Source organism: Tenrec ecaudatus, chromosome 4, assembly GCF_050624435.1.
Source record: "Tenrec ecaudatus isolate mTenEca1 chromosome 4, mTenEca1.hap1, whole genome shotgun sequence".
Taxonomy (NCBI): Eukaryota; Metazoa; Chordata; class Mammalia; order Afrosoricida; family Tenrecidae; genus Tenrec; species Tenrec ecaudatus.
In genome coordinates this window covers 164,351,837-164,373,711 of record NC_134533.1, presented here as the reverse complement: position 1 = coordinate 164,373,711, position 21,875 = coordinate 164,351,837, and the positions used below count along the sequence as shown (strand labels likewise).

General features: G+C 37.9%; 1 protein-coding gene across 1 annotated transcript in view; it reads left to right on the top strand.

Moving 5' to 3' along the window:
* The window catches only part of BCHE (butyrylcholinesterase), a 94,488-nt gene that overhangs the window by 57,607 nt on the left and 15,006 nt on the right, over window positions 1-21,875 (top strand). Inside the window, exon 3 of the mRNA XM_075546999.1 lies at window positions 21,387-21,553. Within this exon, the coding sequence (XP_075403114.1) occupies window positions 21,387-21,553 (167 nt within the window). The remainder of the gene's footprint in view (window positions 1-21,386; window positions 21,554-21,875) is intronic.

Sequence of the window (21,875 nt, the reverse complement as noted above, 5' to 3'; positions counted from 1 at the left end):
GTATTGTAGATTTTAGTAATAAGGCCTTTGTCTGATATGTCATTGCTAAAGATGTTTTCCCAGTCCGTGGACTGTCTTATTACTTTCTCAGTGAATTCTTTCGAAGTACACAAGTGTTTTATCTTCAGTATATCCCATTTGTCAATTTGTGCCTAATCTGTGTTTATGTCCATCCCTATTTCTGTTAGCCTATGTATTCCCTGTGCCAAAGTTCTCAAGTTGATCCCAATTCCCTCATTGATGGTCCTAATAGTTTGGGTTTAAGTTCAAGGTCTGTGATCCACCTTGAGTTTATTCTTGTGCATGGAGTAAGATAAGGGTCTTGCTTCATTTTTCTGCATGTTGATATCCATTTTTTCCAGCACCACTGTTAAAGAGGGCATCTGCTTCCAATTTGATATTTTTTGGACCCTTATCAAAGATCAGTTGGCTGTATGCTGATGATTTTATTTCTGGGGTTTCAGTTCTTTACCCTTGGTCTGAGTGTCTGTCATTGTACCAATACCATGCAATTTTGACAACTGTGGCTGCATAGTATGTGCTAATGTCAGGTAAAGCAAGCCCTCCCACTGTGTCCTTCTTCTTGAGGAGTTCTCTGCTAATTCTGGGCTTCTTCCCTCTCCATATGAAGTTAGTAATCAGTTTTTGCCTTTCTTTGAAGAAAATGAGGTTAATTGTATCGGGATTGCATTACACTTATATAGTACCTTTGGCAGAACTGACAACTTGACTATATTGAGTCTTCCAATCCATTAGCATGGGATATTCTTCCATTTGTAGAGGTCGCTCTTGGTTTCTTGTAATAATGTTCTGTTGTTTCCTTCCATATAGATCTTTTGTTCTTTTAGTCAGGTATATCCCTAGATTTTCAACTTGTATTTGACTATTCTGAAGCATACCACCTTTTTGATTTCCTCTTCTGTGGTCTTATCCGATGTGTATGACAGTCTGATGGACTTCTGTTTTTTGATCTTGTATCCTGCCACTCTGCCAAACTCCTCTATTGCTTCCAGCACAACCCCTGTTGAAACTTTTGGGATTTTCCATATATAAAATCATGTCATCTGCAAATAATAATAGTTTCACCTCTTCCTTCCCCAGACAAATACCTTTGATGTCTCTTCTTTGCCTTATGCTATTAGCTAAAACCTCCAGCATGATATTAAATAAGAGTGGGTACAAGGGACATCCTTGTCTGGTCCCCTTTTTTCAGTGTGATTGTGTTAGTCTTTTCTCCATTGACTATCACATTCGCTGTTGCTTTTTCTTTTTAAAACATTTTATCAGGGGCTCATACAACTCTTATCACAATCCATGCATATACATACATCAATTGTATAAAGCACATACGTACATTCTTTGCCCTAATCATTTTTTTCCTTTTCTTTTTTTGCATTTTATTAGGGGCTCATACAACTCATCACAATCCACACATATCATACATCAATTGTATAATGCTGTTGTTTTTCATGTATAGCTTGGATTGTCTTGAGGAACTTTCCTTCCATTCCTGTCTTCTCAAGTGTCTTAAACAGGAATTGGTGTTAGATGCTGTCGAATGCTTTTTCTGCATCTATCGATATTATCATGTGGTTCATATAGTTTTTCATGTCAATGTGACAAATAAAACTAATGGTCTTTCGTATGTTGAACCATCCCTGAATCCCTGGTATGAATCCCACTTGGTCATGGTGAATTATTTGTTTTATATATTTTTGTATTCTGTTGGCTAGTATTTTGTTACAGATTTTTGCCTCAATGTTCATTAATGATATTGGTCTGTAGTTCTCAATTCGTGTGCCCAGTTTGGAATCAGAGTTATACTAGCGTCATTGAAGGAGTTTGGGAGATTGCCATCTTTTTCTATATTCTGGAAGAGTTTGTGTAGGATTGGTGCTAAATCTTCCCAAATGTTTGGTAGAATTCCCCAGTGAATCCATCTGGTCCAAGGAATTTTTTTGCTGGTAACCCCTTGATAACCTTTTCTATTTCTTCTATTGCTACAGGTCTGTTGAGATTCTTGACGTCCTCCAAGGATAATCTAGGGAGGGATTGTTTTTCCAAGAATTTGTCCATGTCTTCCAAGTTGTTGAATTCATTGGAGTACAAACCTTTGTAGTACTGTGTAACTATCCTTTTGATTTCATTAGGGTCTGTTGTAATGTTCCCTTTTTCATCCCTTATTTGTGCTATTGAGATTTGTTCCCTCTTTTCTTTGGTTAAGTATTCTAGTAGTCTATCAATTCTGTTTATCCCTTCAAAGAACCAACATTTAGCAATATTAATTTTTTTCCATAGTTTTCCTATTTTCTCTCTCCTGAATCTCATCCCTGATTTTTATAAATTTTTTTTTTCCAATAGTAGGATTGTCCTGCTGACTCTGCTCTGGTTGTTGTAAATTTTGTGCCAGCATATCAAACATGAATCTCTCTTCCATTATCAGGTGTGCATGTATTGCTATGATTTCAATGTGCTTAAATTTATGTAGATTCGCCTTATGCCCCAGCATGTGGTCTATCTTCAAATATTTGCCATGTGGGCTTGAAAAGAATGTGAATTTTTGTATTTGAATGAAAAATTCTGTAAATATCAATCAGTGCAAATTGTCTAATTGTGGTGTTTAGATCTCTGGCCTCCTTGTTGAGTTTCTTTCCCTGTGACCTATCTTTCTCAGAGAGTGGTGTGTTGAAGTCACCCACTATAATTGTAGAGGCTGTGATTTCTTTTTTAGTAGTTTGGATTGTTTGGTTGACGTACTCAGTGGGTCTCTCATTTGGGGAATATATGTTTACAATGCTTAGTTGTTCTTTGCCTACCATAGCCTTTAGCATTATAGAGTGACCCTCCTTATCTCTTTTTATGGTTTGCACTTTGAGGTCAATTTTATCTGAGATTAGGATTGCAACCCCTGCTTCTGTGGTATTGCTGTTTGCTTGGTATGAATTTCTCCAGCCTTTGATAATCAGCCTATTTTTGTCTGTAGTCTTGAGATGTGTCTTCTCTAGGCAGCAGATTGATGGGTTATGTTTTCTAAGCCAGTTTGCTAGTCTCAGTCCTTTAATGCCGAGTTCCGGCCATTGATATTCAGGGTTATTATCTCCATCTGCGGACTCTGTGAGGTAATCTTATAACTTTTGTGTTTTGAGTTTTCCTACTTTCCTTTCTCATTCGTGTATTGTGCATGTATGCGTGTGTATCATTCTTGACTTCTCTCCATCCTTAAGCCAATGCATTCTTGGGGTCTGTATTCTCTTTGTTGCTCTGTGGGTGAGGTTGTTCTATGACGTGGTCTCTTATTTATGCTTTGTGAGTGTTGTTGTTCTGGCCGTACTGGGTTGGCAAGGATCTTTTTTAGGGCTTGGTTTCTTCTAACGTATTCTTTGAGTTTTTCCTTGTCTGGGAAGACTCTCAATTCTCCTTCTATCTTGATCAATAATTTGGCTGGGTAGACTATTCTTGCTTTTGCGTTGTTTTCCTTCAATTTTTGGAAAATGTTACTCCACTTTCTCCTCTTCTTTAAAGTTTCTGCTGATCTATCTGAGCATATTCTTATTTGGGAACCTTTATATGTGATTGCTTGCTTTTACCTAGCTGCTCTCGTGATTTTCTCCTTTTCCTCAAAGTTGGATAGTTTAACTATTATGTGCTTTGGTGACTTCTTGGGATTCAATCTAGTTGGTGTTCTTTCAGCCTCCGAATAGTTGCCTGGTTTTCATTCATTAAGGTGGGGAAGTTTTCCTCCAATAATTCTCTCACTATTGTTGCAGATGACTTGTTTTTGTTCTGCCTTCCTCTGGTAAGCCAATAATTCTAATGTTGTTCCGTTCATAGCATCAGACAGCTCTTATATTTTCTTCGGCTTCTCTGATGATCTTATTATATATTTTTTCACATTTCTTAACTTCTACTTGGCTGTTTTCCAAGTCACTGAATCGGTTCTCTGATTCCTCCAGTTGATTCTCAAGGTCTATGTTTCTGCTACTGGTTTTTGTTATCTCCTCCCTAAGCTGTATTTCCCTTTGGTGTATGGCCTTTATCTTCTCGAGCATCTCATCCTTTTTCTGTACTGTTTCCCTCATATCCTGTATGAATCAAAGCAGCATTCTGAAAATTTCTTTCTGTGGCAGCTCAATGTCTGCTTCTTCTATGTATGTTGTTACGTTCGGGACATCTTCCATTGCCTTTTGTTTCTCCTGTTTTTTCATTGAGGTTGTTGGGCCTGATGACTGTTTCCACTGCATTGTTTTAGAGGATCCAGGTACCATTTTCCAGGGAGTCGAAATGCACTGACTCTCTCTGGGAGACTTGTAGGAATATTTCTTTGAACTGCCTACAGCTAATTTTACTATCGGGTTAACCTACCACTTTATCCTCCTGTGGCTTCCCTATCAGGCGAGTACCCCAGAAGGCTGGTGTGTTGCCTGCTTTGGTGTTGCGGAGGTTGGGCAGAGGTTCTTAAAACAGCTTGGAATGTTGATAAGTGTTGGTAGAGCTGCCTTATGTCCCCAGGTACACAAGCAGCAATTCCCTTGTGAGAAGTCCGGCAGAGTATACCCTGAAGGGAAAACAGGGCTTTCCTTAGCGTAGGGTTAGCTACACAGGTGGAGTCACCTAGTTGGGTGTGGTGGAGGTGTAAATGTCCTAGGCTAAAGGGAGTGGTCTGGAGGTCTGCAGTGGAGTGTAAGAAAACAGGAAATAGACAAAGAGGAGGGGGAAAATAAAAAGTAAAACCCTTTAGACTGTGGGGGAATGTAAGGAAGAGAGGGAAACAAAAGCGACAAGGTAGCTGAGTTCCACTCCTTGCCTGTGGAGCTGCAAGGGTTTAGTTCCTGCCCCAAGGCTGCAGCAACAGCAAGTAGCAGCAGAACTGAGAAAAAGCCCCTGAACAGCCTTCAAAGACCCTGGGTGGACAGAGAGCAGAGATATAAAAAAGGTAACAATGTAGCTGAACCCTGATCCCTGCCGTGGTGCTGCCAGGGTTTAGTCTCCTCCCAGAGGCGGCAGTGGCAAACTGTGGCTATGCTGTGAAAAAAGCCCTGTGCAGTCTTCCAGGGCTCTGGGGGTACAGAGAACAGAGATGTAACCAGAAGCAACAATGTAGCTGAACCCCGATCCCTGCCTGTGGGGCTGCAAGGATCCTGTCCCTGCCCTGAGGTAGGTGGGGGCAAACTGGCTGTGTTAAGACCAAGCCCCCCTACCTAAGGGCTCCAAATAGTCCCAGCTTCCAGCAGAGACAGTGGCAGGGCCAAGGTCAAGGCCCAGCTGCCTTCCACTGAGGTAAGCCAAAAGCCCCCAGCCCCTCAAAACCCCATGGATCTGTGCCTAGTTATCTTTATGATATTTCTCCTGTGTTCCAGCAGTGTTGAATTTTCCTCTAAGCAACTCTCCTGAGCTGGATTCTGTAGAGTCCCTCTGGTATGTGTCACTCCGTCGCCATCTTCCTGGAACTCTCTATAGATAGAATAATTTTAATGTACAAATATTGGCAAAATACCAAATTATAATTAGTAAAAAAATATGATTTTTATTTGGTAGACAACACATATACATTTACTGTTGCTTCTCTAATGTTAATATAGATGTACTATGAGGAGGCTTCAAAATGTTTATTTTAGAAATTCATCAGTTTTAATTCTATTGTACCTCAAACTTTTTTGAAGCCTTTTTCACCAATTTAAACCTTTAAAACTTGTTCAATAAAATACAGTGTGATTATTTTGTTTACATCACCATGGTCAGAAATAGACTTTGTACATATATTTGGGAACATTTATTATACATAATTTGGTCTCTATTTTATGCATATATTTGTTGCAATAAACCATAATTGAAATATCCATGTACCAACATTTAGCTCCAAAAATTGAGTTATTGCTTTCTATGCATATTAACACAATTATTTCTTTCACCTTTCCTTTCCTAGAAACAATATTATTTATGTACAATATTTATGTATATACACACATATGTAAAGCATGGTGCCTAAATCCTTATTCACACATTGGATGTTTTATGTATTTATACATTAATACTTCCCTGGATTGAACACCTTCAAATATTTGCCCTAAATTCAATTAATGACATCGCTACTGAGCACGAGTGTTGACTTCGGAAGGGATGTCAGCCTCAATAGCAAATTGCTTCTCCAGAAGCATGGACATGTGTAAGGCAGTGCTATTCTTATGATATGAAAATGGTGTCTGTGCCATTGGAAAACTAGACATGGTGTTGAATGTTTATAAAGTCTTCAAATTTAATTGGAGAGAAAAATAAAATATTTCAAGGTAGCATGAGAAAAGTAATTTGTTTGTTTATGTATATTTGCCAAGTATTCTATAAGAAGATATTGTTGTGTCCTTTGTATAGAAATGGAGAAAAAGGAAATAGTCATTGGCACAAATGTTACACCCAATAGCTTAGCATTCTGGATTCTATCGCTGGAAATCATGTACTCATGCCTAATTTGTATCACTCATTACATTGTGCATGCAACTATGTAATCTAGTTTTCAAAAATAATTCGATAAGAGTGTTTTTCAATATGACACACTAGTGTAGATCATTCAATATTCATACAGACATGTCTCATTAAAACTTTGAACACACCAGATTTATACCTTTGGAATTGTGGGCTTTGAGGACACTGAATCACGCTTTATGAGTTGGAATACTATATCCCTCTTTGTCATTATGCAGTCTTAGATAAATTCGTTAATCTTTCTGTGCTTCAATTTTTGATCTATAAAATTAGGATAGTTACATTACTTTCCTCAGATGATTGCTAATAAGAGTCACTATATTTTTTTTGGGGGGTAGAGGAACAAAGCTTAGACTACTGTCAGATTCATATTAAGTTTAAAATGAATATTTTGTTATCCTGTACTCATGTATCTTCCAAATAAGTCCCAAACAGCCGTAAAACATATCTAAAACCTTCTATAATTGTTTAGGAGAGAAAATAAAACAAACACAAAAGTATTTGTCACTTTGTTTAAAAAGAGACTGTGTCATTTATAATCACATAGTTTAAGAGATTTTCTCTAGGAAAATCATTTAATAGCCGACCCATTTAAATAAGTCCTCAGGAATTTTAAACTTTATCATGCCAATTTTTATTGAACATTTACTCTTGCTAGAGTGTAGATGTCAAGAAAAAGATATATTCTCTGCCCTAAAGGAGGTTTCCGTCTAATACATGTGATTCATCAAATACAGGGACCCCCCGAGAATAGTGATGTAAAGAAACTAACTTTAAATTTGAGAAGAAACATATATTATGCTCAAACAATGTATACAATTTTAAAATCTCATCAAAATTGTGTGCTACTTTTCTTAGAGCACTTGATTCCTAAGTCTTTTGTAATATTTAACTGGCCTCTTAATATCAAAATATTTTAAAATGTGTGTGTGCTGCTGTGAAAAGCAGTTTGCAGGTGTTTTGCTTGGCGTTCCTTGGGCATCTTGTTGAAACAATGGGCTTGCTGCCGGGAAGAGTATAGCACAGACTAGAGGAAATTGACATGAAGAAGAGCCCCACTGACGGAATTTCGAGGAGTCAACTTGTCTCATTTGTTTCCCACCCCTACCCCCATCCACAATGAATGCTGAATCTAACACTTATTAAAATAAATGGTCTGATGCCAATATCTGAATGGGCATTTGAACTTCACTCACCACTGGGATTATTAGGATCTCCACTATTGCAAGCAAATGATAACAGCTGCTCTGTTGTCAGGAGAAAACAAAAAAAAGGTATAAATATATGAATCTTCACATGTCGAATTAGGCAACATAAACGGATGCACTTGTTAGCCAAAGGAAGGAGAAAAGTAAGGGAGAAAGGGAGACAAGGGGGAGGGGTAAAAAGATAAAGTTCTTTCTCTCTTAATAGATTCTACCTAATTTGGCTGTAAATCTTTATAGATGTAGATTGTGACATCTTTCTCCCATAGAGCGACTGGTTGATTCAACCCACTGGGCCATTTTAGTGGCTGAGTGCTTTCACCATGGCATTTCCAAGCTTTTTCTGAGCGTTTCCAAAAGAAATCAAACCTAATCCCTTGGATTAACTCCAGCATCTCCGGTCAGAGTAGAATATCCTGATCAGGTTTCTGAGGCTAATCTTCAAGGGAGTCGTATTTCTGGTCTTTCTCCTTAGGACCTGCAGCTTGGTTTGAAATGGTAGCCTTGCAATTCGCATGCCAATGCTTACTTAACAACTTCACCAATTTCTTTTCATAGAGCTGCTTGAGAATTAATATTGCCTAGCATTCTTTACTTCACCAATATATTAAGCAAACATTTCCAGGGTCAAGTAGTTCAGAGAAAGAAGAAGAATCTTCCAGAGCGTGAAAGCTTTGTTCATCTATCAGACCAACCACTCAGTAGTAAAGATCTTTGAGATCATTTTCCTGGCAAACCCTCACCCTTTCTGACGTTGCTGATGAACAGCTGAAATGTGCCATGAAGCCCAATAGCTACACGAGGATTGTGAACTGTGACTTAATTTGTTTCCATGACTCTATCCAACTACTCTTGTGAAGTATTAAGGAGAATAGGTTAAATACGAAAACCTCTTGTAAGTACCAATTAAGATTTAAATGTGTTCACAAAAGAAATAAAAATGTGCTTTAAAATGGGCACTTACTTCCTAGTTAAACATTGAGAAGAAAATTTTTTTAAAACTACATCTAAATAAAGGTGAAAATATATTGGAAGTTTCTTCCTTCAGATTAGAAAGAGTAGCACGTGCGTGCGTGTGATTGGGCACGTTTTATTTCTGTGCCTTTCCCTTAAGTATAAATGAATTCAACAGCAAAGATTATCTTATGTGAGACTCTGTTAGTTGCTATTGAATTGTTTTAACAAGTTAGAAAGAAAAAAAATAGTAAGACAAATCTCCTGATTTGAGGTAACAGTCAATAATTTGTATTATATGTTCACTACTCAGCTTTAGTTGATTTTATCATTGTTAAATCGGATGTTCCTTTCTTACCTAGCATGCACGCCGTTTCGTGGCATGTTGTGGTTACATCATAACTTGACTTTTCTTATTGCCATTGCTGACATCTCCAGCTGTATACCTCCAGCTACTGCTTTTCTTTAATTCTTAATGTTAGAATATGGGGTGCAACTAAATAAATCTCACCTTCATAATATTATTTATTCAGCTCAAATCTGATTTGCTCCTTTTTATTAGTATTGAGTGAAAGTAAAGCATCCTCCTATTCCTTCCTGGAAACTTTATTCCACTCGTGTGTTTGTCTGTGACAAGACACAGGATAGTACAGGTTATATACTTTATTGTAAAAAAACTCTCTCCATCTTTCTTTATGTTTGTGTCTGTCTCTCTTTGTTCTCATTCTTTCAGCTCCATCTCTGGTCTCATAATAGCCCATATTCCATGTAAAATGCACTTCTCTGTGGATGTGAGTATGCACCCATCTCTATTTAGTTAGGAGTGAAGAATAAAAAATAGTATTTCCAACAAACTATGGACTATATTTGCACAATATATTTAAATCAATAAGTCAACACTAGTAAATTTTCAAATGACTGTAAATTCCAAAGGTACATGGATCCTATTACATTATAGTTAAATAAGCTTTAATTAAGTAATCCACCTATAAAATTGTTCTATTCTGGAACTGCATTATTTTATACTTCATATTGCTTCAGTACTAATTTTATGGCACTTCTTATGACTAGAGGTAATATAATAACTAATACTGTATAACAAAGTAGGAGTCTATATGGAGGACATCAATTAACTTCAAAATTATGTCTGAGTTTGTCAGCAGATTAAAAAAACATATGCATATTGTTACATGTGAATAAATGGAGTAGAGGCTATATCTGACTTCTGGTGGCTTCATTAGGGAGAAGGAAAATCCAACTCCACACCAGCCCAAGGTTGTGATCAAATATATGCCTCCTGCCTCCTTTCTTCATCCTAATTGGATATCAACAGCCTCTCCCATGGTACTATGCTTTCTGCACAAGATTACAATAGGTATTGAATATGCAAATATATATAAGATTCAATTTGTTCTAAAATTTACAAAACCGTTATCATTTACATAATTTCTTAGTTTTATACTATATTGAAAATTTGCTCTTTATAATATAACAGGTTTTCATATAAAATATTTGTGCAATTATATATTTAGCATATTAAATATTCCAGTTGTAGAATATGTGTCTACTTTTATACTGGACTTAGGTAATAGGAATATGTATACATGTATGTGTATATGCACAATGAAAACAATTTGTCTTTAAAATTTTATATTGAAAGTTCAATATAAAAAGTTTCTTAAAAACTAATCAATCAACATAGGACATTTTGTTGCAGATTAAATTGGAACCAATATGACTGAATTACTTCTAATATATTAATGGATGAACACCAAATTGCCTAAATGCAATTTAGGGAGTATTAAACTCACTTTAGTTGGCTGTATAATTAAGAATAAATGTTTCAATTGATTTATTAAATTTAAAATAGCTATCACTGAGTCAGTGTTAGAAATTGTACAGATTTTAGAATACTCAATTAAATGAAATCAGTAGTGGAAATTGGGTAGCTTTATAAATACAATACAGTATAGTCATAGAAATTTATCTCAAAAGAATAAAACATTAATATAAGATAAATTCAATGCCCATATATAGGCTGAAGAATTACCTGTTCAAATCAGGAGAGAAAACATGATCTATGAAGTACACAATTGTGTTGATTATTTTCTCTTTATTTAGCGTTATTGTTTCACTTGTGACTCTCTATTTTCTAAAACAGATTACACTCTTGAAATATTACTCAGGTTTTATTTAAGCATAAAGAGTAATTTTGCTTATTATGTGAGCATTGCTTGTCTGTCCTTTATGTGATATGCCAAAAAAAACATTTTAACTTGTGTCTGTCCACTATCAATCATGATATTGATGGCATGTTAACGCATTGAATTGTGCATCTCCCTCAAAATAAGCAAACAAACATGTTAGGAATAAGTAGGCAAGAGTTGGACTCTCTAATCAAAAGAAAGCTTATGTATAAATCAGGTGAACAGCACTGAATATAAGGATACCTTGAGTCAACTTTTTAAAATATACTAATAAAATGTGTTATAAAATCTATGTTTGAATGCCAATAACAAGCAGATAGTTTTTAACAGGAATGTTGAGAAAATAGTTTCTGCCTCTCTTTGTTCACTATAACATAATTAAAATAATTTATACTTAAATAGAAGGAAAAGTTTAAACCCAAAATTCAGCAGTTCAAAACCACCAGCTTCTCTGTGGGACAAAGACTTTCTAATCCTAGAAAGAAGTAAGGTGTGGAAAACCCACAGGGGCAATTCTATACTGTCATGGATGGTCGTCATGAGTCAGAATCAACTCAATGGCAATGAGTTTTATAGTTTTGTATGTATGCTTTAAAGTAGGAAAAAAAAGTATATGTTAGTAAAATTAAAGCATATATATCTCTATTTTACTGAAAATTGTAAATATTGCCAGTTTGAAGTTGCTGTTGTTGTTGTTGTAGGTTTTTTTTAGTGATAATGAAGTAATGACTTGGGGGCTAATCTGACCTCCTCTGGCTTCCTTATTGACAAGAGGCAGGTGTCAAATATACTGCCATGCTCCCTCCTTCTTGACCTATTCTTACATCAACAATTTCTCTCTTAATACTCTACTTCTATGTTGTGTTTCATGATTCATTGCAATGGCCACACGCAAATCACCGACAACACTCACTATGACTGGGGTTTATTAGGTAAGTTAATAGGTTGTCACAAATCAAGATAAATAATCTATAAGGATACAGGCATTGATCCATGGGAATACCTCTGCTCATCCAGTAACCAAGTCTCTCTCTGGTCTTCAGCATCTCTGCCTCACAGTCCCATGAGCTAGCTCACCCTCCAGGTATCACCACTCTCACCACTGGTCCCAAAGAGATAATCTATCCTGGATTCCCTGTGTTTCCAGTTCCTATCTGTATGAGTGTACATCCTCTGGTCTAGCCAGATTTGTAAGGTAGAATTGGGATCATGATAGTGGGGGGAGGAAGCATTTAAGAATTAGAGGAGAGTTGTATGTCTCATGGTTGCTACCCTCACCCTAAGTGGCTTGTCTCCTCCCCACAACCCTTCTGTAAGGGGATGTTCAGTTGCCTACAGATGGGCTTTGGGTCTCCACTCTGCACTCACCCTCATTTACAATGATATGATTTTTTGTTCTTTGATGCCTGATACCTGACCCCTTTTACAGCTCATGGTCATACAGGCTGGTATGCTTCTTCCACGTGGGCTTTGTTGCTTCTCAGCTAGATGTTCACATGTTTATCTTCAAGCCTTTAAGACACCAGACCCTATATCTCTTGATAGTCGGGCACCATCAGCTTGCCACAATTACTTATGCACATATTTGTCTTCAGTGATTATATTGGTAAGGTGAGCAGCCATTGATATAATTTTTTGTTCTTTGCTGCCTAATACCTGATCCCTTTGACATATCATGTCAGACAGGCTGGTGCGATTCTTCCATGTGGGCTTTGTTGCTTCTGAGCTCAATGGCTGCTTGTTTACCTGCAAGCCTTTAAGACCCCAGACACAATATTTTTTGACAGCCAGGTATCATCAGCTTTCTTCACCAACTTAGCTTATGCACACATTTGTCTTCAGCAATCATGTCAGGAAGGTTTGCATAATGGAAAGCCAATTTAATAGAACAAAATGTTCTTGCATTGAGGAACTACTTGAGTGAAGATCCAATGTTCATCTGCTGCATTAATACTAAACCTATAAATGTATGCACAAAGATGTATTCCCCCACGATCCTATATAAATATATTTACATATGTACATGTCTGTATTTAGACCTCTATAAATACCCTTTGCCTCCTAGTTCTTTCTTCTATTTCCCTTTACTTTCCTCTTGTGCCACTATCATGCTCAGCCTTCATTTGGGTTTCAGTAATTTCTCTGGGTCACATTGCCCTTGCTGAATCCCTGCTAGGCTTTTCATACCCTCCTTGTCACTAATTTTGGATTACTTGTTGTTCCCCGGTCCCTGGGTTGGTCAACAGCACTCCTTATCCCCGCCTCCACCTCTCCCATGTCCCCCCAGAACCATCGGTCCTGTTGTTTTCTCCTCCAGCTTGTTCATCCAGCCTATCTTACGTAGATAGATCTGCAGAGATAATAATACGCACCAAAAAACAATGCATAGCAAGACCAAGTGACAAAAGAGAAGATAACGATGAAAACAAAAAGAACACCAATGACCCAGAAAAGAATAAATTAATTTTAAAAAAAGAAAAAAATTAAAAAGAAAGGAAAACCTGTAAATAGATCAAGGTCTGAATTTTGACTTCTTGGCATCGCCTCCAGTCAGGTTCGATGGGCTACCACACTCTGGCCTCCAAGTCTGTCCTTTGCACTCCCTCAGAAGCTCTCTGCTCTGCTCCCCCCGTTGCTCTCTGCAGGACTTTAGTGTTTTGCTTCAGTGTCGTGGGGTCACACAGGGCCAGTGTTGTCCCCTTAGGGCCATGCGTCAGTGAGGGATATCATGTCTCATAGTGGGATCAGCCATATTGTCCACTCTGTGCATTGGGTGTTCGGAGGGGGGATATCGTTCTCCAGGCCTGGTGGGCCAGGCTGTGCTCCACTCTCTCTTCACCCCCAGTCATTTGCTCCCGTGTTCTCTGATCAAACATGTCCATCTCCCCTAGTTGCAGTTTCAATGCCATCCTCTAAAGTAAATTCTTCTGGGGAGAGGGTGGTATGTAGGTGGTATGGGAGCCAAGTTCTCAGGCCTCCTCCACTGGCTCCCCACTCCATGCCTGCACACTGCATTCACATCCTGGAATACCAGATTTAAGTCTGGTCCCTTTTTCCCTGTGGGTACACAATACCCTTTCCTTGGGTGGATCAGTGCCCTATTCCCCTGCCACACATCTCTCTTTTTCCCCTCCCCCCTTCTAATTAGCTTCCATATGTGCCCCCTGGATTTGGTCTGATCCCTGCCATACTACCTGGACCTTACCCGTGCAGTATTTGTATACAGTAACTTTTTCCCTGTGCTACTTTTGCATTTTTCTTTTCTTTTTTAAATGAACTTACCTAGGTCGACTCATGTTATACTTGTCTTTTTTGTGCTTGGCTTATTTCACTTAGCATTATTTCCTCCAGCTTTTCCCATGTGGTGATATGCTTCATGCACTAATCGCTGCTTTTTAGTGATGTATAGTACTCCATTGAATGTATGTACCATAGTTTTTAAAATCCATTCGTCTGTTGATGGAAATTTGGGTTGTTCCCAACTTCTTGCAATTGTGAACTGTGTCACAATGAACATTGGAGCACAGATGTCTGGCCGTGGTTTGTTTCTTGCTTCTTCTGGGTGTATACCCAGTAGGGGGATTGCTGCGTCATAGGGTAGCTCAATTTCCATCTGTTTTAGAAATTGCCAAATTGATTTTCATAGTGACTGTACTTACCTACAGGTCCACCAGCAGTGGATGAGAATTCCTATCTCCCCACAGCCCCTCCAACACTTGTTACTTTCTGAGTCTTTGAATTGGGCTATTTTTGAGGGCATTAGATGGTATCTCAGTTGTTTTAATTTGCATTTCTCTTATGGCCAATGATTGGGAACATTTTCTTATATGTTAATTGGCTATTCGAATTTCAGACTCTGTGAAACTTCTGTTCAGGTCCTTTGCCCACCTCCTCAGTGAGCAGTTAGTTTTTCTTTTATTGTAAGCTTGCAAAGTACTGTAGATTTTAATAATAAGACCTTTGTCTGATGTGTCTCATGTGTCATTGTGTTTTCCCCGTCAGGAGGCTCTCTTATTACTCTCGGTGAATTATTTCAATGTACACAGCTGACTTACCTTCAATGTATCCCACTTGTCTATTTGTGACTCCTCTCTATTTGTGTTCTTCCCAATTTCCGATAGCCTATGTATTTCCTGTGCCAAAGTTCTCAGGCTTGTCCCAATTCCCTCATTAATGGCCCTAATTGTTTGGGTTTTATCTTATGGTCTGTGATCCACCTTGAGTTTATTCTTGTGCATGGAGTGAGGGAAGGGTCTTGTTTCATTTTTCCGCAGGTAGATATCCATTTTTTCCAGGACCATTTATTGAAGAGGGCATCGGCTTCCCATTTGATAATTTTGGACCCTTATCAATGATTACTTGCCTGTATGCTGATGTTTTTATTTCTGGGTCTTCAGCTCTTTTCCATTAGTCTGAATATCTGTCATTATACCAGCACCACACTGTTTTGACTACTGTGGCTGTATAGCATGTGCTAAAGTCAGGAAGAGCAAGCCCTCCCACTCTGTCCTTCTTCTTGAGGAGTTCTCTGCTAATTCTGGGCTTCTTCCTCCTCCATATGAAGTTGGTAATCAGTTTTTCCAATTCTTTGAAGAAGGATGGTGGTATTGGTATCGGGATAGCATTGAACTTATATAGTGCTTTGGGCAGAACTGACATCTTTACTATGTAGTCTGTCAATCCACCAGCATGGGATATTCTTCCATCTGTTGAGTTCACCCTTGATTTATTGTAGTAGTGTTTTATAATTTTCCTCATACAAATCTTTCATTTCTTTAGTCAGGTATATACCTAGGTATTTCAATATGTGCTTGGCAAATGTAAAGGGTACTATCTTTTTAATCATCTCTTCTGTGATGTTGTCTGATGTGCAGAGCAGTCCGATAGACTATTGTCTGTTGATCTTGAATCATGCCACTCTGCCATATTCCTCTATTGTTTCCAACACTTTTCTTTACCACCCCTCTATTTTTTTTCAAGCATGAAGCCCTTCTCCAGGGACCAGTCTCTCCTAATAACATGTGCAAAATATGTGAGATGATGTCTTATCATCCATGCCTGCAGGGATCATTCTGACTGTACTTCTGTGAAGATAGACTTGAGTTGAAAAGAGGCATATTAAGAAATTTCACTCCACCACAGACAAGAACATAAAATGTTTATGAGACATAGCAAAATGAAAATGTTTAAATTTACCTTTTAATTTAGATTATGCTTTCATACTGTTTCTGAATTGTGTATTTGGGAAATATGTTGTACTTCACAAAATGTTTAATTGATACAGATAGGAAGAAAATGATATTTCTTGTTTAGATGAATTTCTATGGAGAACCCCTCAAATTATAGAATAAAATGTTTCATCACTTTAATAGCCATTACAGGAATTTTTTGAAAACTATATTTGCATCCATAGGCAAAGGAATTCTGTTATCTCTGAATTACAATTCAGAATGTCATGAGATATTTCATAGGACAAAGTTTACTAAATGAACACTGGCAGTGCCATTAGTACTTCGCTCTTGAACTCAAGTACAAGTCAGCTCTGTTTAAGTTACCATTTTCAAAAAGCAGAAATGAATGTGCAGTTAAAATGGTGCCGTGAGTAAATTAGAGTGGAATTAGAAGGGATGTGGGCAATTTAGGACCATAAGAATTGCTGTACCAAATCCGCCCAATGACTCTCCAAGTTTAACAGCCCTCCTCCAGCAGCTGGATGCTTGTTAGTTTGTAAAGCTTTGAAAGAAAGCGGGGGTGGGTGGGTGGGGGGGTGGAGAAACCTACATAATTCACCTAGACAAGTGTACTATCTGTGATCTGAAGAAATTTTCTTCATGACCTCTCTCAAATAATATCCTCAAGCAGGAGGTTTCAATCGTGTTCTGATATTGTTTTAGCTTGAATGGCTCTGGTTATTAATAATTCTTATTAAATCATCCATTTCCTACATAAAACCAGCTAGTCTATCAGGAACTTCTTTGTCTAAATCTCTAAAATTCATTGTTTAGTATGTCTGCTTCTTGATAAAGCATTAATGTATGAAGCTTATTAGAGACAAGTTCTTCCTGGAAAAATCTATCTCTAGATAACCAAGCTGGAGGAAAGCCTGTTTCTCTTCCCAATTTTGTGGGAGTTCACAAGCTTTCTGAAAGTGAGGGAGAAACAGGGGAACTTATGTCTATTAACACTAGAACCCATTTATAATCTGAAAAAGTTACTTTGAAGGCAATGTTTTCGGTAATCTGAACTCTAGAATGATCAATATTTATGCCATTGTATTCAGTTTTACTCAGAGAATATTATTTTATTGTGGATATAAATATCCATTGATATATTATATATGTATATTCTAAACATCCTCTACAAGTTAATATCTCTAACATAGTATGTTAACAATAATGCCTTTAGTCATAAATCCTTCAAGAATGGAAAATGTCTACAAGCTAAAGTCTGTTGACACAGGGTATCTGGACTTAATGCAGCAACAGTAATATATTAAAGCTATACATCCAATAGTACCTCCTTTTGTCTTAGAATCCAAGGAAATTACTTTTCTACTGATATTTGAACTTAAAATTGCATTCATTCTTTATGCCTCTGGTTGTCCGTTCCCTTTAACGTTCCTTTTTGATTCCGTCCCCTATTCTCCTTCCTTACTTCAAATGGAATTCCACTCTAATAATAATCTCCTTTCAGGAATATAGTGATTATCTAGTATTACTCCTTTCTTTGAAATGCATGCCTTTTCCATAAGATTTTGTTTAGGCCATTCTATAATATCAACCAGTTCCTACATGTTACCTACCAATAGGTAGGTAAACAGATAAACAGAGGAAAGATTGAAGTTGTCACAGATTTGGTATTGCTTGCATGCACAATCGGTGCTCATGGAAGCAGTAGTCAGGCAATGAAATGATGGGTTGCATTGGGTAAATTTGCTGCACAAAACCTCTTCAAATTGTTGGAAATCAGGAGGCTACTTTGAGGATAAAGGTGCACCTGACCCAAGCCATCGTGCTTGTTTTTTCTCTCTCTCTTTTTTAAAAACATTTTATTAGGGGCTCATACATTTCTTATCACAATCCATACATATACATACATCAATTTTATAAAGCACATCTGTACATTCTTTGTCCTAATCATTTTCAAAATATTTGCTCTCCACTTAAGCCCTTTGCATCAGGTCCTCTTTTTTTCCCCTCCCTCCCTGCTCCTCCCTCCCTCATGAGCCCTTGATAATTTATAGATTATTATTTTGTCATATCTTGCCCTATCTGGCATCTCCCTTCACCTTCTCTGTTGTCCTTCCCCCAGGGAGGCGGTCACATGTAGATCGTTGTAATCGGTTCCCTCTTTCCAACCCACTCACCCTCTACTCTCCCAGTACCGCCCCTCACACCCCTGGTCCTGAAGGTATCAGCCACCCTGGATTCCCTGTGCCTCCAGCTCCTATGTGCACCAGTGTACAACCTCTGCTCTATCCAGTCTTGCAAGGTAGAATTTGGATCATGGTTGTGTGTGTGTGTGTGGGGGGGGGGGAAGCATTTAGGAACTGGAGGAAAGCTGTATTCTTCATCGGTGCTATGTCGCACCCTGACTGACTCATCTCCTCCCCTAGGCCCTTCTGTGAGGGGATCTCCATTGGCCAACAAATGGGCTTTGGGTCTCCACTCTGCACTTTCCCCTTCATTCACTATGGTATTTTTTTTGGATGATACCTATACCTGATCCTTTTGGCACCTCGTGATTGCACAGACTGGTGTGCTTCTTCCGTGTGGGCTTTGTTGCTTCTGAGCTAGATGGCCACTTGTTCACCTTCAAGCCTTTAAGACCCCAGACACTATCTCTTTTGATAGCCGGGCACCATCAGCTTTCTTCGCCACATTTGCTTATGCACCCGTTTGTCCTCGGCGATCGTATCATGGAGGTGTGCAGCCAATGATATGATTTTTTGTTCTTTGATGGCTGATAACTGATCCCTTTGGGACCATGTGATCACACAGGCTGGTGTGTTCTTCCATGTGGGCTTTGTTGCTTCTGAGCTAGATGGCCACTTGTTCACCTTCAAGCCTTTAAGCCCCAGACACTATCTCTTTTGATAGCCGGGCACCATCAGCTTTCTTCGCCACATTTGCTTATGCACCCGTTTGTCCTCAGCGATCGTATCATGGAGGTGTGCAGCCAATTATATGATTTTTTTGTTCTTTGATGCCTGATAACTGGTACCATGGTGTTTTTAATAGCCTCATCTGCATATTAAAGTTGAACATTGATAAGGAAGACCAAAAAGAAGTGACACATTTGAACTATGGTGCCGACTAAGAATATTGTGAGCACCATGAACTGTCAAAAGAACAAAGCAATCTGTCGTGGAAGAACTAAGGCCAGACTACTCTTTAGAGACAAGGGGAGTAAGACTGCTTCTCACAGACTTTGGACATTTTATCAGAAGAGACCCTTCCTCACCGAAGGACATCCTGCCTAGTAAAGCAGAGGAATAGAGAAAAACAGGAAAGCACGGAACAAGCTGGATTGACAGTTGCTACAACAGAGGGCTCAAACATAAGAACAATCGGGAAGAAGGCCAGGATGTGCTGGTGTCTCTTTCTGTTGAGTTTTGAGGCAGCAGGAGTAAGAAATACCTCCATGGTACCTAGCAGTAACAACGATATCATATCATGGAGCTTTGATGGCACATCAGGTCAATACTTAGCTGCTAAGTCTGGTGCTTTGAACACGCACAGCATCAGGGGTGTGGGGTTTGGGGACAATCCTCGTGGTTGGCTTCTGTAAAGACTAAAGCTGAGAAAGCCTTATTGGGAAATGTTGCGCTAATATATGGGGTCACAGTGGGCTAAAAATAACTCAACTGCACAGTGTAATAAACAACCTTATGACATTAGTTCTATGTTATCATGAATGTTTTGCTTATAAATTTCCTGTGGCAAAAGGTGCTTTTTTATATTTATTTAAATTCCTTTAGCCTAGTACATGTCTGACGCATAATAATCACGTTCAAATATATTCAGGGGAAATCTAGAATATTGATATTGACTCATTATAGTGGAGCTCCTTTTAAAAGTATTTACTTGTTGAGTTTCTATTTGTCTGACCTAGGGGATAATATCTAATTGTGTATTATTGTGTGAAAATGAATCTTAAACAATGGATGTCTAAGTTATGTAGTCATTGGTTACAGATTTTGATATCAAAATTAAAGATAAGGGAAATAAAAAGAAAAGACAGAAGCATATGTAGATTTTACATGGACTTGGATCCATAAAGCTGGAGACTAAAGGATTTCGAAGTAGAATAATGGAGGAAAAGCAAGGGAGTGAGAAAAGGGAGGAAATACTAGGTAATTATAACTAATTTCTGACAGAGACTCAAGGTAGTTCTTAGAGTAGTGTGAAAATGACATAATAAAGAGGTGTGTAATATGTCCCATAAACATGCTGTAATTATAAAAATGAATAGAAGATAACAAAAGCAAGAGATATTGGGTAGTAGCTATGAACATTTACAAGGAAATGAAATTACTTGACATGGCTCTTTCAGCAATAACCTTTGAAATTACCACCGAATGACTGAATGGAAGCATACAATTAAGGTATAAAAACTTTTACTGGGAATAGGTTAGCTTTGCTCAGGTATGAGAAAGAGCCATCTCAGAAAAGGGAAAAAGAATCCTATAGCCATAAAGTAATAAAATCCACCGGTGAGTTCCCTATCTGAAGAGGCAGGAGCAGCAGAGACAACAGAGACCACACCAACTAGACAAGAAGGGAGTTCAGAGGAGCTTCGCTCTTGGTCCACAGGAAGGCCACAGGACCACATGTCTGGAAAGCGGAGGACCAGAGAGATATTCCTGCCAGCATAACTGATAAGATGCATTGGGCAAAGCAATTGCATCTGTAATATTTTGGAACTTATTATTTTATTTTATAACAGCCATAATTGTAAGCTTTGTCTGTGAGTTATATTTGATCATTATAATTGATGACTGAACCATTAGGGAAGTAGAGCATTATCGGAGAGATGGTTGGTGTCAGATAGCGTAAAGAAGGATGGAGCTGGGAAGTATGTGTGACTTCTACCTCATAGAATTCATGTAGATTTGGAAGCTCCCTTTCTTTTGTGTAGACCGAAGTTAAATGTGGCCCCACATATTTTCTTCAGTGTTCATTGTGAAAAAGATTGGTTCTGGGTTAGTAGAAGAAGATGAGACAAAATAACATTGTCCTTTTGAACATAATCAGGCTGGATGAAAATATTTGTGTCAACGAAGTAAAAAATACAACACAACTTTAATGGTCCTATAAGCTAAACTGTGATGCTTGCAATAATTATTATTTGAATTTTAATTCCTACAATTTTTACTGACCGTGTTAAAAGATACAAATCTAGTTTCACTATGCTATGCATAATGAAAGCAAATAAACATTTTATTCTAACTTTGTAAACCCTTAATAACAGATTTAGAGAATAATATCCTTCTCATCTAACAAAACGTGTTAGTAGGATGACAATATTTCTCTTTATTTAGAAACCCAAATGGGACACAGAACAATGGCACAAGATGGCCAGTCTTCAAAAGCCCTGAACAGAAATATTTAACCTTGAACACTGAATCATCAAGAATATCCACCAAACTACGAGCTCAACAATGCCGATTCTGGACACATTTTTTTCCAAAAGTCTTGGAAATGACAGGTGTGTGTTTTCTTATTGTTTGATTAATTGCTTATGTGTGATATAAAATGTGGGGAAAGTAAGCAACTGAAAGCTTATTGATGGTATTAATCAGTATATGTATCTGTGAATTTACACTAACTTGAATCTAATGAGTACATTATTTTAAATGTTATTTAATTCATTTTTATTAAAAATTTTATTGTAAATTAGGTGGGGGCTTAATATCAGATAATCAACTTTGTATTCAGCATTTAAGTTTTTTCTCTTTTTTTTCACTTTAAACTTATAATCAACCCCCATCCCAATACCTTGCCCTTCTTCCACTCCTGTTGACGACCTT